Consider the following 15,865-nt stretch of genomic DNA (forward strand, 5'->3'; position numbering starts at 1 on the left):
TGAAAAAAACACCTGTTACTATTGGTTGTTACCCTAAAAAAGTGGGGTGTACTTTTTCTAATTTTTTATATCTACTTATGCATTTGACTTCTAAATGTCTTTACTAAATAAAGTAATTTGTCATCTATTGTTGTTCATGTGAGGTCATATTTAACTAATTTTAGAAGCTGCTAGAGAACAAATGATTTTTATGTCCTGATACAGAAAACCTTAGAATTAAAAGTGGGCATATTTTTTCATATGTCTGTAGATGTGCAGGGGACCTCTTGTTTTTTTTTGGGGGGTATATAGTTCCAACTACAAATAATTCTGTAAAACTGTGAACATTCTTCATTTTCCAGGCTATTATACAGCATGGGGCTTACTTTTCTTCCTTCATATGTGCAGGTTTTTTCTTGACTACAATCTGACTACAGCTGGCCCCAGAATATGAATTTGCAGTAGGGAAAAAAGACTGTAAATATCGCTTGGGTAAGAAAATATGAACCATTATATGCACTGTTAAACTTTATTCTTCGATCTTCCAACAAACAGTCTTCCAGGTTGTATATTTTTAAGTTTTTAGGGCCTGCCATCATGCAACCCTACAAAAATAGGGAGCATTCTTCCTCATTCAGGCCACCAAAGTAGGAATGGTTATTCTTCTTCCCATTATCCACCAATGTAAGGGTGTTTTTCCCTCATACTCACTACCAATGTAATGTACATTCTTCCTATCACTACTTTAGGATGACTCTTTCTATCTTAAGATCATAAGTGTTGGGGGTATATTCTTTTTCTCAATAACCACCAATGTAAGGGGTATTCTACTTCCCACTGACCACCAATGTAAGGGGGCATTGCATTGTGGGTAGCACGGTGGCCCAGGGGTTAGCATTCCAGCCTTTGCAGCGTTAGGTCCTAGGTTCGAATCCCAGCCAGGACACTATCTGCATGGAGCTTGCAGGTTCTCCCTGTGTCTGACAAACAATTTAGGGAAAAGTTTTTCTTCCCATTGACCACCAACATAGGAATGTATTCTTCCACGTGTTGATCAACCATGATAGAAACTTTATTCTTTCTACAGGCTTTTTTTTATGATTATTACTAATATTTCTACTGGTACTCTACCACTCACTAACCACCACTTTACGAGGATAAATTTTCCTATTGACTCCCAAAAAAAAAACACTCAACAACAAGGTAAACAGGGAGCTTCTCTACTAATCACCAATAAAGGGTAACTCTTACACTGAGAGAGAGGTACCTTTATATACTCACCACCTTCTACATAGACTCTATAGATTATACAATGATTACATTTACCTTGAACACTTCTACACCACTGTTATTTACATTACCTACTAACATTATGGGGTCATGTAGACTAGTCACAAAGAGGCTTGTTATTATTAAAATAAATTTACTTGTGTCACAGAGGTTTTTAAATGAGGATGGATAATGAGCACCATTTTGTATTTTTTCATTCAATAAATTGAATATAGACATCCTGCCATAAAATTCAAGCAAAAGGAAATTTTTTAAAATTATTTATTTAAAACATTATTTACATTTACACAGGTTTGATATTTACAAATATACAGAATGTACAGAAGGGGAACATTGGAAAAAGCCAGTAGCAGAAGCTCCTAAATGAGTAGACACTTAATAGTAAAGTTCTTTATCAACCCAACCTACAAAAAAAGAAAGAAGAAGAAAAGTAGTTAATAATCAGCCATATTCACATATGTATATAAGAAGCCTACTAGACTCTGGTATGCTTGCAACTGATGAAGTTATACTTATTTTTATGAATATTTAAACAAACAACGTCTGGAGGATGATTTAACGGAGAGTATTACTTTACATTGTTCACATGTTATCAAGAGCAGTTGGAGGCTGACCCAAAGACTGACAAAAAAACAACAACTAGTCCCCACAACCAGAACCAATGAGGAGGAAGAATATTACTATTAATAAATATTATTTAATTACATTAATCAAGTTGGAGAAGGAAAGGGGTAAATGCAATTTTAGTATTGCTTGGAGTTAAGCTTCACTTTATTTTGCATCTCCTATTCTAAAAGAGAGTCAAAAGTAAGGCTGGCCACACAACTGTACAATGGCCTGATGTATTAAAGTTCTCCAAGACTGGAGAGGATACACTTTCAACAGTGAAGCTGGGTGATCCAGCAAACCTGGAATGGATCTTTAGAATTCAAAACATTTACTAGCAAACAGCATATGACTTGAAAGAAGAAATATATTCCAGGTTTGCGGTATCACCCAGCTTCACTGTTGAAAGTGTATCCTCTCCAGCCTTGGAGAGCTTTATTAAATCAGGGCCAATGTTTTTTAGATTTAGCAACAACTGTCAGTGTGTGGCTCTTCCTAAACAATGAGATTTATATGTATGCAATTATGGATTTGGATGGCACAAATTCGCTAAGTTTGGTGTATGTGGCCCACATAATGGATATTGGCTGTAGCCATCAATGTCTTTACAGTCTGGTATCATGGTGGATTAGTTGCTTTGGGTTACTATTGGTTATGGGTTACTACTTTGGAAATCATTATTGATACTTGCATATTCTTATTTTATATGTATCAGCCCAAACACCTGTACTGGTGACATAATATAATGACTATAGTTTGCCATATTGTATGTTCTATATGGCTATTTATGGAATACTTACTTCCAGGGAACTTCCTTATGAGCAGCCTTCTTATTTCATCATAAACCAAGATCATGACTGCATATTCAATTCCCACAAACCAATATTGAATTCTGTAAAAGATCAAAAAGTATTGAAATTTTGGTAAAACTAGTTAAGAATCCAACAAAGCCACATTTTTTTTAAAAAAAGCTAACAGTTTGAATCTATCTTGTATTTATTTGTATTATTTTCATGTTTCGAAAAGGATCACTGTATTATATGTACAAAATCCAAACAAAAAATTTACAAAGCTTGTGTATAATGGGAACAAATTTAAAGAGAAAAAGTTTTGGTGAATATGGGCCCTGCACATGTAAAACTGTTTATAATCTGGTACTTACCGAAGAGGCATGAAATGCAGGGCATCGTCCATGCCAGGAATATAACACAAGATAACACCAATAGCCACTTGTGACAGTAATCCCAAAAAGATGACTTTGTTCCTGTGGACAGGAGGACAAGTGTAAAAAAACGTTTGCTAGATTACACCACTTTTTAATATCAAAGAGGAATAACAAAGGGATAGAAATACCTAACTGGTTATACACTATATTAAGATAGAAAAGAATAGAATAAAAAGTTCTGCTTCACCCAAGCAAAATGAAAAATGCATGCAATTTTTCCCTGATTTGGCCAGCTGTCGTAAGCCCTTTGGTTTAAAGTTTGATAATATCTAAATCAAAGTATTAGGGGTTACTATTCCTTTTATATCCATACTATCTAGACTAAACAAGCTTTTGAACTATATTAAAGTAATAATAGTTTTATCCCAGAGGGAAAGTAGCAAATCAAACTAAAATGTTAATGATTACTGAAGTTATAATTGTGTTGCAAGAAGTGCACCATTCATTTATTGTTACCTGAAAAAGTTGCGGTTAAAGAGGGTGTTTCTCCTTGCCTTTCGGATTATAGTATTAACCATCTGGCACACAACAATACTGATAAAGAACCCAGAGTAGCAATACCACTCCTGACACAAGCGCTGTCTGAATGTCTATAAAAAATGGAAAAATGCATTTTCATTATGTTAATTTACATTCAGTATCACAAAAGTTTACATTTTATTATTAGGCATTGGTGTATACACCTATGTTTTACTATGCATAGGGTTCAAAGTATTCTGTTTCCTTACCCATTCCTGTCCATAACTGTCCTCTAGTTCATTGATATTCTTGTCCTCCCAGTTGACTCGAAGTCCAAGAGTGGTTGCAGGAAGGAATCCCTGCTGAGCCATGATAGTAAAGTAATTCACAAACCCGGAATAGGTTTCCATAGCAGCTGTGAACAAAGAATAGTACGTTTTTATTTATTTTTTATTTAAAAAGCAATAAAATATCATGTGAGTTCTAAGTTACTAAGCACAGTTGCAGACAAAACATTCTGGGCTGGCTTTTTTAGGTTTCATCTGCTAAATGTTTGTCATTTATGGACCACATGTAACTGTCCAAATTGATATATATCTGCATGAACATTGAACAGTAATGAAAGAGACTGGCATACTTATTTTCATTTTGATACCAGGACCAAGATGTTTTGATAAAGTTCTTAGATGCAAAAACATTAAATAAGCAATAGTAGTAAAAAAGGAGGCGAATGGTAATGCAGCCATAAGTACTGAGTGCTTAAGTTTGATTGCTCTTTGTTTTCCTATTATAGAACCATTTGACATATCAAGAAATTGTTTATAATCTGGGTTCCATGGTCTTTCGACTTGAGCCTTACCTATGTGGAAATATGAATAAGAAAGTAACTCTATGTTCACAAGTCGATCTTTGTAGGGATTTCTTGGTTTTCTTGTCATAATGTCATTTTCTGCCTTTTCATAAGCAAGAGCAATGGATGGGATCTGGAAAAAAAGTAAATTTGTAACATTTGAAAAAGCACATCTTACTATCATGTTCAGTATGTCCATGTCAAGTGGCCATTATTTTACTTACAATGTCAGTGCCCAGTTCAATGAAGAGAATGGTGATGGTTCCTATTGGCAATGGACAGCTGATAATCACATAGACCATAAAGGGGATCATCTCAGGAATGTTTTTAGTTACTGTATAGGAAATTGACTTTTTCAAATTGTCAAATATCAATCGCCCTGCAAGAAAAGACCATCAGTGAGTTAATGGTAAAAAAGCAATTAGGTAGTATGCTTTATAAATAGATGGAATTCTGTAAATTATAACTCATGGTTATCTTGATTTAATCCCTGAAGGGAGGTCATCATGGAATTTCATTGGAAATACGATTTTAGAATTTTAGATTATTTTTCTATAAAATTTCTGATATTAACAAATTCTTATCTTACCTTCTTCTACACCGGTCACAATTGAAGCAAAGTTATCATCCAGCAAAATCATGTCTGCAGCGTGTTTGGCAGCATCAGATCCAGCAATTCCCATGGCAACACCAATATCTGCCTTCTTCAATGCGGGAGAGTCATTTACTCCATCTCCAGTTACAGCTACAATAGCTCCCTAAAAATAATAGGTAACACTATTTAAAACAGTTTCTTGCATAATTTCCTACATCTCTTATATTAGCATATATTTCTATTGGATAGCAAAATGAAAGTGGTCTAAAGGGATTACCTAATAGTTTTTCAATATTTTATTAAACTACTAAATATTCATGACTTCTACTTATGTTTCCTGCTCTCTTCCCATGTCATTCTAGTTTGCAGTTTTCCATAGCCATCATCTCTAACTTACTAGTCTCTGACACCCTTCAACAATGAGAAGCTTCTGCTGTGGTGATGTTCTTGCAAACACAATTTCTTGATGATTTTTCAAGATGTCATCCAACTGGTCAGAGGTCATGTCAGTTAATGTTCCACCATTTACCACAGCTGCACAGGCATCTCTGCAAGTTGAAATATTATTAGACACTTGTAGAAAGTAATATGATGAATTAGATTGAATTCATTATAAGTGATAGTAAAATATGCTTACCTTGGGTTAACTCTTTCAATTGGGACTCCAAGCCTTTCTGCAATGTCCTCTACTGTCTCACTGCTTGATGAAATAATGCCTACACTTTTTGCGATGGCTTTTGCAGTAATTGGATGGTCACCAGTCACCATGATAACCTGTTATGAACACACCATAGTATTTTTAGTAGTGTTTTTTCAAATATTTTACAAAATGTGCTAAAACATTATTCTAGAATTATTGGTCATCAGCATTGTAAAACAAAAGAATTATGAAATTATGGAATATGGCAATTTGTAACAACTCACAAGTATTCATGAAATTCTAGATGATGTGTCAATACCTTAATTCCAGAACTGCGACACTTCATTACAGCATCAGGAACGCTGGAACGAGGTGGATCAATCATAGAAATGAGACCAACAAAGCACAGGTTATTAAGTGGGAAATTTCCGCTTTCTGCATCAAATGGGTAACCAGGTCCATAAGTTGTAGAGGGAAGTAGTAACTGACAGAACCCTGTTGAAGAAAAAAAAAACTTCATTAGGTTTTAACAAATTTGCATAGAAAACTTAGAAGCTGGACATCTCTGAAGGAAACCCTTGAAAAATGTATTAAGACATGTGCTTGCTTACTTACCAAGAACTCTTTCTCCCAGACTTCCTAAACTTAAATATGCTTTCTGAAAATGTTCTTTCATTTCATCATCCAGTGGCCACTCCTGTCCTCCAATCATGATGCTACTACATCTGTCTAGGATGCGCTCTGGTGCACCTTTCATTACTAGCAAGTAGCCTTTCTCAGCGGGATCTTCTGGGATGTGAATGGAAACCTAAATAGTGAAAAAAGTAATCAGACTGAAGATCTTGGACTAAGGAAATATTGAAAGTTGATGGCAAGGACTAAAAATAGATAATGTAATAATGTGAAATGATCCGAGTTAAAAAGTGTTGAAAGTTTAGGTATGAAAAAGAATTTAATAACCAAAGAATGATAGTAAATCAGTTGAAACAATGACAAAGACAAAGTGATGAGATAATCATGGGGAAGGAAAGGTGAACATCAGAATTCATATCAATGCTCAACAAGGTACCTGGTACTTATTACTAGAGTTGAATGGAATCTCCAACACTTTTGTATTCCTTTTCCTAATTTCAATGACATTTTCAAAGATCTGCTCAGTAAATTTTAACAAAGCTGCTTCCGAGGCATCTCCATTGACGGTTTTCTAAATAGGAAAGTTGAAGGTAAATTAGCTTTCTGGTAATACCATCACAAAGAACCATAGGTGGACACTATATATATTAACATTAATAAATAACCAGAATGTGTTTATGCTTGTAGAACAGGTTGGACTCTTACTACTTACTTTGCTGATTGGAACATCTTCTTGGCCTGAACAGAATTCTGCCCTGTTGCACAAGGTGGCGATTCTGCCTAATGCTTGCCAGGTGGGAGAGCTTTGATCAAACATTTCTCCTGAAGAAATAAATACATTACAATAATTACACATTTGTCAAATTTATGTTTTTTTGAGCATATATATCAAGTACAGTTAATATTGTAATTGTGAGGGACCTTACCTGTACCATCTTCACTAGTGTCTGCATTGTGAATAATTTTATCAAACCACATATGCGCTACAGTCATACGGTTCTGTGTCAGGGTGCCAGTCTTATCAGAGCAGATGACTGAAGTAGATCCCAGTGTCTCAACAGCCTCCAGGTTCTTAACTAAACAATTTTTCTTTGCCATACGTTTGGCTGTAAGTGACAGGCAGACCTAGAAGAAAGGGCAATAGGGTTTATAGAAGGATTCCATTATGTGTATCAAGTATCAGGTACTTGTGTGGTAAAAGTATGAACAAGTAGTATTTATACTCACAGTGACAGTGGCCAGTAGACCTTCTGGTACATAGGCTACCACGATGCCAATGCAGAATATAACGGCATTGAGAGCACTGTAACCCATAGAGATGGAAATGATAAAGAAAATGATTCCGACACCCACTGCAAGACCACTGATTAAATGGACAAAGTGCTCAATCTCCAAAGCTATGGGTGTTTTCTGATCTCCTACTTGTGAGGCCAAGGAAGCAATTCGTCCAATCACAGTACGGTCACCTGTGTTTATGACAATTCCACTTGCTGTCCCTGTACATGGGAAACAATTTATTAGTGAATGTTTGATTACTAAAGAGCTATTTGTAAGTGTTGACATTAAACGAATGTTAAAATTTAAAATACCAAACTGAATTGCTTGTGTTTGTTACTAAAATTGCATTGTATAGAAGCCTAAAGCTTACCTTCTAAGCAGGTGGTTGAGTAAAACCCAAGGTTCTTAGTTTCTAGTGGATTATCATCTGTGCAGTCCACACCTCGAGGTTGTGCTTCTGACTCACCAGTCAGCGACGAGTTGTCAACCTGTGCAAAAAGAATACTATTTTATTTTGGTTGCTACTGGGTATTCTTGAATTTTTTTTAATGCTGAATCTTGTAAACTAAGGAGCCATAGATTTTCTCACTATTGTGAACATCTCCATACTTCTTACCTTGCAACCTGAGCTCTCCAATAGGCGCAAGTCAGCAGGGATTTTGTCTCCTCCTTTTATATAAACAATGTCACCAGCAACAAGATTCTCCGCTAATAATTCTATGCGTTTTCCATCTCGTAGGACCAAGGCTTGCTAAAATGACATAGATGAAGTTAGAACCAAAATCTACCTTGGTGTATCATTGTTACATTTTTAAAAACAGTTTACGGTACGTGTGGCCTTCCTTACCTGAGGAACCATGTTCTTAAAGCCTGCCATTATGTTTGTACTTTTGGCTTCCTGGTAATACGCAAAGAGGGCTGTCATCACAACCACAGCAATGAGGATAATTGCCAACCAGAGCTGGAAACACAATATATTTATGATTTAGAGAAGACATATTAAAAACAAGAGGTGTCAACATTCTTGAATGTACATTCATGCTTACATTGTCCTTAGAAACAGTAGGATCCTGTGCTACTTGAAGACCATAGGCCAGGAAACACAAAGCAGATGCAATCCAGAACACAATGGAAAATCCACCAGCCATAAGCATCAGAAATTTTACAATTTCAGGGGTTCCTTTTGGAGGAGTAAGTTTGTTAGGTCCATCCCGAGCAAGAAGCTCTGCAGCAGCTGCAGTGCTAAGTCCCTACAATACACCACAACGTAATATGTTAAAATTACATAACACCATCCATAAAACCAATTAAAATTACCTTATTTGGTTGGTAAGTATTACAAAGTTTAGGAAAGCTACAATCAGAATTGAAAGCATCGAATAAGTTTATCTTTGGGGTTTACCTGATTAATGTCCACTGAGTATTTCTTCTCTAGTTCATCTATACTTAACTTGTGGTCCGTCTAAAACAAAAATTAAAGTTAATTTAACATGATATTCTTTTTTGTCTGTTTTTCAAAATTAAATGTTAGAGTTAAAAAAATGTGGAAGATTAACAATTTTTTCTGATCAACAGATTTGAGTGTTCTACTGACCAACAACCAAAGGGTAAAGAGAAGACAACATAACACACATAACAAGCGTTGGTTTGCTGAGGTGCCACTAATTCAACACCTTGCATAGTTTTCTTTGGTTTTCCTCTCTGAGGACAAATGCAAATTACCTTACAATTTAGTAACTTACAATTTCAAGTTCCTTTTTGAGGTTTTCCACTTTCTTTTTAGTCTTCTTGTCTTTCTTGGTTGTTTTACCATTGGCGTCCTGGGTTGTCTGATCTGTGACAGGGATGGTGTACACATCTGGGGGCTTCTGCATAAACAGACAGTGATAAAGCATATATATTACTTTACACTATTATATAGGTATGTGTTGTAATTGCTAAAATTATATCCCAAAAATGGAGGAAGTCATGATTGATGAAGTAAGCAAAAATGTAATTTTAATAACACAGTATTAAAATCCTAGCTCTTACTCTGTTGGAATATTGGAAGCCTACAAAGCCTTTAAAAGTAAACATTATAAAAATTGTTAAGTTTAGAGATATTTAAATGTCTTTTAGAACAAACAACCTGATATAAAAAGCAACTGGAAAGCCAAAATTAGGTTTATATCTCTTAGACAGTCCGTTAGGAAAATGTGCATATTATGTCCATAGTCTGGATACAGGTGCTCTTTAAGCTTAAAAAGGCTCAGTGGAATCCCAAAATCCAGAATGCTTGGTTGTATTTTAGCCTAGGTGCGCATTTATTAATATCAAATTAAACTTGATTTTTTTATTTTCATTATATGCCCCGCAATAACTGCATGGGTAATTCAATTAAGTAACAGAACTTGTTTCACTTGTTTTGTTTTCGCAGCACTACAGTTCTGTACATGCAATATAAACAGAACCTGTTATCTACAAAAAACATCTACATAAAAACACACATACAAACACATTGCACATCTGTAAATATCATTACATGTGTATATATATGCACACACGCACCACATCCAAAATAGTGGGTACTTGTAATGTACTTGGATTGTTGAGCATACAATTGGCTTAACTGTCATGAACTTTTGTGTCTCTAAAAATGTCTCCTGTGAGCCTTATTATTTTACATGTTTGCACATTAAAAGAGAAAAAAAAAGCACATACACAAAAAATTAACCTAACCGCTAATGCAAAAAGAAATATCCAAATCAATAGCTTAAGGAACTTTCAACCTAAGTAATCCATTGAGTTAAACAGAAACTCTGACATTTGAATCTGCAAATATTAGCAACTTCCAAGGAACTCCAAAACTCATTAAAAGCAAAATGCTAAACAGTAACCATCATTTTGCATACTGTTCCAAAATAGTAAAAACTATAACAATAACACAATCTGTAATGCTATTTACTATCTGAATTTTAACTAATTAAACTAAGAACTGTTTATATGCAAAAAGTCAAATAAATTATCTTACCTGGGAAGACATGATGGCAAGTTGGGAAGTGTCTTGAAGCTACAGGCAGAGCAGGAGAAGTTCAGCAGATGGAATGTGCAGCCTCTGGAGGAGAAGAGAGCAGTAGAACAGGTAAGTTTACCTTCTTTGCTGCTAGCTCCTAAAAGATGCCATAGTATGTGAGGGACCAGACTCTGATATTATATACTATGTGGCTCCTCCCCTGTGTCCCCAGCTCCACCCCTGGGTAGAAAGTTCAGTACACCTATGATCTAGCTGCACCAGGTTTCTTCCAGATAAACCAGTATGACTTTTTGAAATGTGCTCTGTCCAGATGCTGATCATCTTTTTACACCCATGGCATAATATATTTATGATACTGCAGATTATTTTATTGGTGTGATTACTAACTGTTCTAGATTTCCAAGGACAAATCTCAGTTCCCTGAAAAGTCATTGGTGTACAGGACTAATACAATGCACTGGAAAGCTGTACTCACCTGTTCTTATACTAGATAAAAATAAATATATATGTACAAAAAATTGCTGAGCTATAAAATTACATTGGCCAATTCCAGGCTCTAATGAAATAGGTGGATAATAATATTTCATATGAGTGTACTTTAAAACAGTGATAATCACCAAATATTTAGCGCAGATGTCTCTTCCCTGGTGTATGTGTTTTAAATGACAGTAATTTGCAGTGAGCATTTGGTAATTGTTACATTGACCGCTTTGATATGCCCTAAAGTAGTTATTACTGACATATTTATTAATCCACCTATCAAATCCCGGGCCTGTACCTGGAAAATAGTGCTATTCCATTGTCTATGTCAGTTTATCAGTATGTGTTATAGTCAGACTATAACAGCATTGGCAATTGAACCCTGTAAGTCCAGTGTAATGGGAATTTACAAAATGGGGACTATTTAAAAATGGAACCCATGCCAAAATAACAATAAAAAACCTTACTTATTGCTAATACAGCCTAATAAATGTGTGCATACCTGTGTCTATCAATATGATGCATTTATATAGTACCCAGGTACTGAGCATTTTACAGTCTATTGTTATGTCACTAATTGTCCCTCAGGAGCGCACATCTAATGATTTTACATGTCCTAGGTGTAGGTAGATAGATAAATATGGTAGATTGGAGCTGAGAGAGAAAGTTACAAAACAGCAGCATTGGTCGCCTAACTTTTTCAGTGTGCTGGGCATTCTAAAATATTTACAGTAACCTAGGACGATGGTAAAAATGTTTTTTTTACAACCTTTTTACGACCTAATATTGGTGCACACAACTCTATTTATCTATAGTGATCTGTTTCTCCCTGACCTCTCTATCTACCTTTTTTTTAAATCTGCTTGTTTATATCTATTAAGAGATAGACAGATAGATAGATAGATAGATAGATAGATAGATAGATAGATAGATAATGATAGAAGCAACCTTGCATTGTACGGACCATATATTGCTATTGTGAACTATATGTTGATGAACTGGTAGTCTGCCCTGTAGCCTAGAGGAGAGAGAGAGAACGGGACTGGTTTTACAGGTGACGCAGAGATATTCAGAGCTGGTGAACACTGGTTTTAATATCAAGGAAGTGAGACCAATTACAGATTACATGACTGAAAGTGCTCATCAATAAAGAGGGTAAATGATACTTAAAAGAGATAGGAACATTTGAAGTTGGGGGTATTTCTGTTAAACACTATTTACATGGAAATGTGCCCAGGGAAAAGATGTAAGTTGGTCAGTTTAGTGGAAGAGGTGACCAATAGCACTGAAGAATTACAATGATGAAAGGCTCAGGTAATGCATGCAAAACAATGTACATCATTATTAAGAAACTGCAGGACAAGTAGAATAGTATTATAAGTGTATTTCTTTTGTCCTGGGGATATTAGTGATCCATGATATGGTGAGGCTGATTTACTAATACGTCTTGGAATAAAATGTGTGGGTATTGGCGTGCCAGTATGGCGTGCCAGTATGGCAGATCTTGAATTTCATGGTGCACTTTCCCTCATACTTTAGCACTTTATGGATGTAAATGAAAAATGGTATTGCTTGTACTACCATCAAATAGTAGCTTACATTACCCAAGAAGTCAGTTCAATTTTCAGGTGCTTTATATACAGCAGGGTTGTTTGTGACCAATGTCTATTGACCTCCTTCTGAAAAAAACCAAACTAACAGAGAGCTATGTGTCACTTGCCATAACAATCATATAGATAAGTAATAGTGGTATTTATATGTGTCAAAATAATGCAGAGTTGGTCACCTTAACATGCTGTAACAGACCAGTGAACATTTAGAATAGAACCTAAGCCAAAATAATAGTTGCAAAAAATACTAATTGCTTTTACAGCCCGTGTACTAAAAAATATTGCCACCTGGACTCACTGGATAAATTGAAATGTGCCAAAGTTTCCAGTTTGGAAACTGCTATGGCCATGAGTGTGACTCTAATAACTATAGGTGTTTTAAAGGGAATATATATGTAAAAAAATTAGAAATCCACAGCTAGGCAGTATCATTTTGGCACGTGTGTGTGAGGTCACAATGATTATGCCAAGGCCTTTAGTATCAGTAAAATATCTAACCTACCTGTAGCTAACTTAGGTTATACATTGGGCAAACTTCTGGACCTCCCTTATATTCCTTCTTCAGATAATATAAAATTTACTTTCTAGCCCCTGCATTGCTTAGTAGCTAACATAGTAAGAAGCCTTTCTTTAATAAATCAGGCCCTTTAGATAGCCATGAATGAGAGAAAAAAGCTAAGAGGGAGATTGTAGGGTTGATTTCACACCTTTGCATTTTTACTTGATGCAAGGTATACTAAAATCAATGGAAAATTATGTCATCACATGTATCAAGACGCATGCCAACGTGTCATGATGCATGTGTGCCGAAACGCATTGACGTGCTATGATGACATTCGATACTAACACGTAAACTTGACGCAGAATATCCTGGGTCAATGACCTTTAATGCATGGTATTTGTCTTGGTGCATGTCTATTGGGTATTATTTTTAAATCAGTGATAAATATATATATATATATATATATATATATATATATTGTGTGTGTGTGTGTTTATGTTAATATATGTATGTTCTCAAAATTGTAATATGTAACAGACTCATAATGTGTATGTATATATATATATATATATATTACATTTATATGTTTATTACATTTATTAGATTTAAGCTTTAATTTGTAGAAATGAATATTTATTTATTGACCAGATACAACGGTCCAACAAAAAAAAAGCAAAGCCCTCTTGGCAATTTGTACACCATTGTCCAAAACACGGGTTAATTGGTGTCCAGCAGTCTTATCCAATGACCCTAGCCTGTACAGGTCAAACTCAAACAGTGTCAGGAAATTGCTAGAACAGCAGGTTTTTGTTTGATCAATAAAGATTGAAGGAATGAATAATATTTTCGGGCTAAAATGACAAAAACCTTTGGTGTACTTTAAAAAATGTTTGTAAAATTATTTTAGTAACATAAAAAGCATAGAAAGTGACTCATATTCACCAATTAGGTTTACTGGATAAGCCTTGGTTAAAGTGCCATACAATAAGATTATACTATAGCAAAGCACATGAACCAATGCAAAAATGAATTCACTTTGTATGTTTATGCTGCTGTCAAGATTTAGGCAGTACGATATTAGGGATGACATAACAAATCACAGGATCTATCACATGCATTATCTGCTGCTGGAGCTCCCCCAGTAAAACAAAAAAAAAAGTTTACCCTCCCATTGCAATGTCTGTATTTTTCAATTGGAGTACTACATCGTAGGATCCTGATGATGCCAGGGAGGGCATGGGCCTGTGATAACTTATATTCTATTTTTTATTTCTTGGGATTTTACTTTGTGTTTTAGTTACATAAATAAATAAAATAAGACTGTATGTGATGAATTGTGCTACTGACCACACATAACTTAATCAGCTGATCTCAGGTATACCAGTTGTAGTATTAATAGCACTTCAGTGCAGCTAGAAGCCAACCACATTTAACCTACATTCTTTTTTTAGGGGTATCACAGTGTTTGAGCAGCCAGCATGGGCTGAAAGCCCTGGTTATCACTGCAATGAATAGGGGAGGTTTAAAACTATTTTAATAGGCTTTTAATTTCAAATGTTTTTATTGAAAGTTTTTTTCAGAGTGGAAAACAGTACAATATAAGTGAATAAAAAAGGGGGGAGGGATAAGACAACAAATTTTAGGGTGGGAAGGGGCTAGAAATAGGTTACAATTATGAAAACCATTACGTGCACATAATGCCAAATAACATTGTAGTTCCATAAAAATAAACAGTTATGCCTAATGTACTGAGGTAGTCCAAACAAAAATGCAAAGACCAAAGGCGTAAGGTAATAATTTTTATGGGCTTTTAGAAGATGGTGAGATTCAGTTTTTAGGAGCATAATGCAGTTTCTCTGGGCAGTTTGCATCTAAATTGCTTCCACAGACTTGATAGGAATTGCTTTCCAATTGCATTAGCACAAAGTTTCAAAGCTGTTTCAAGTGTCCTGAGGACCCATAATCCTTTTTGCAACATGTGGCAAGATGTCTGATATTGAACACCCTGGAGTAATTAACAGATTAGCTGCACCAAGCACTTAGCTGATACAATGGCCCAAGTGTCTGATAAACAATAGGTGAACCAGACCAGAGATGAAGTTCAATTTCGAAGCTACCTTGGCTTTCAGTCAAAGTTTGCAGGTTCAAGGTCATCAGACCAAGGAAACTTATAGACAGGACAAGTTTTTTAAACACAAATATACTGCAAATCATCTGAACTATGGTCGGTAAGGTTCCAGTGGGCAATAATACAGCCAAAAAGCCGGTGAGTCCTGGCTGAAGTCAGTTTGGTCCGTCACACTATGCAAGGTTGAATGCATCATTTAGCAGCATGTCTGCGATGGATAGACATAGATGATGCCAATGCCGAAGTATGTCTGTGTTTTTTTCAATGAAGATCTTTTTAGTTGTGCGAGTACTTGTAGGAAAGGGTAAAGCATGTTTATATACCCCTGTAGAGATGTCTGTGCTCGTATCCAAATAGCCTAAAAATATTTATAACAAAAACGTGTTTGAAAATAGTAATTTAGCAACCACTAGAATTAAGCTACGTACACACTTCCAATTAATATCGTTTGTAAACGAACGACGAACGATCCTGCACGATATCTGCAAACGATCGTATAGCACCGATCCTGTACATACAGATAACGACACGATCGTTCAAAGATATTGTACACACGTATATATACACACAGTATATA

At 35.4% G+C, this 15,865-nt stretch overlaps 1 protein-coding gene across 1 annotated transcript; it reads right to left on the reverse strand.

Annotated features, from left to right (window-relative positions):
* Nucleotides 1-1,556: 1,556 nt before the first annotated feature.
* On the reverse strand, nucleotides 1,557-10,676 carry LOC140340450 (potassium-transporting ATPase alpha chain 2-like). The gene is made up of 23 exons (XM_072425661.1): nucleotides 10,566-10,676; nucleotides 9,298-9,423; nucleotides 8,958-9,017; nucleotides 8,602-8,805; nucleotides 8,403-8,516; nucleotides 8,172-8,306; nucleotides 7,926-8,043; nucleotides 7,505-7,773; nucleotides 7,204-7,402; nucleotides 6,990-7,099; nucleotides 6,714-6,848; nucleotides 6,260-6,452; nucleotides 5,964-6,139; nucleotides 5,642-5,778; nucleotides 5,402-5,552; nucleotides 4,999-5,167; nucleotides 4,634-4,788; nucleotides 4,419-4,542; nucleotides 3,829-3,974; nucleotides 3,557-3,690; nucleotides 3,038-3,139; nucleotides 2,676-2,767; nucleotides 1,557-1,673 (listed from the first exon to the last, which is right to left on the reverse strand). Exons 1-23 carry the CDS (start codon nucleotides 10,575-10,577, stop codon nucleotides 1,645-1,647), a joined length of 3,090 nt encoding a protein of 1,029 aa, XP_072281762.1. The 5' UTR covers nucleotides 10,578-10,676; the 3' UTR covers nucleotides 1,557-1,644.
* Between the last annotated feature and the right edge of the window lie 5,189 nt (nucleotides 10,677-15,865).

The sequence above is a fragment of the Pyxicephalus adspersus genome, chromosome 11, assembly GCF_032062135.1.
Source record: "Pyxicephalus adspersus chromosome 11, UCB_Pads_2.0, whole genome shotgun sequence".
Lineage (NCBI taxonomy): Eukaryota > Metazoa > Chordata > Amphibia > Anura > Pyxicephalidae > Pyxicephalus > Pyxicephalus adspersus.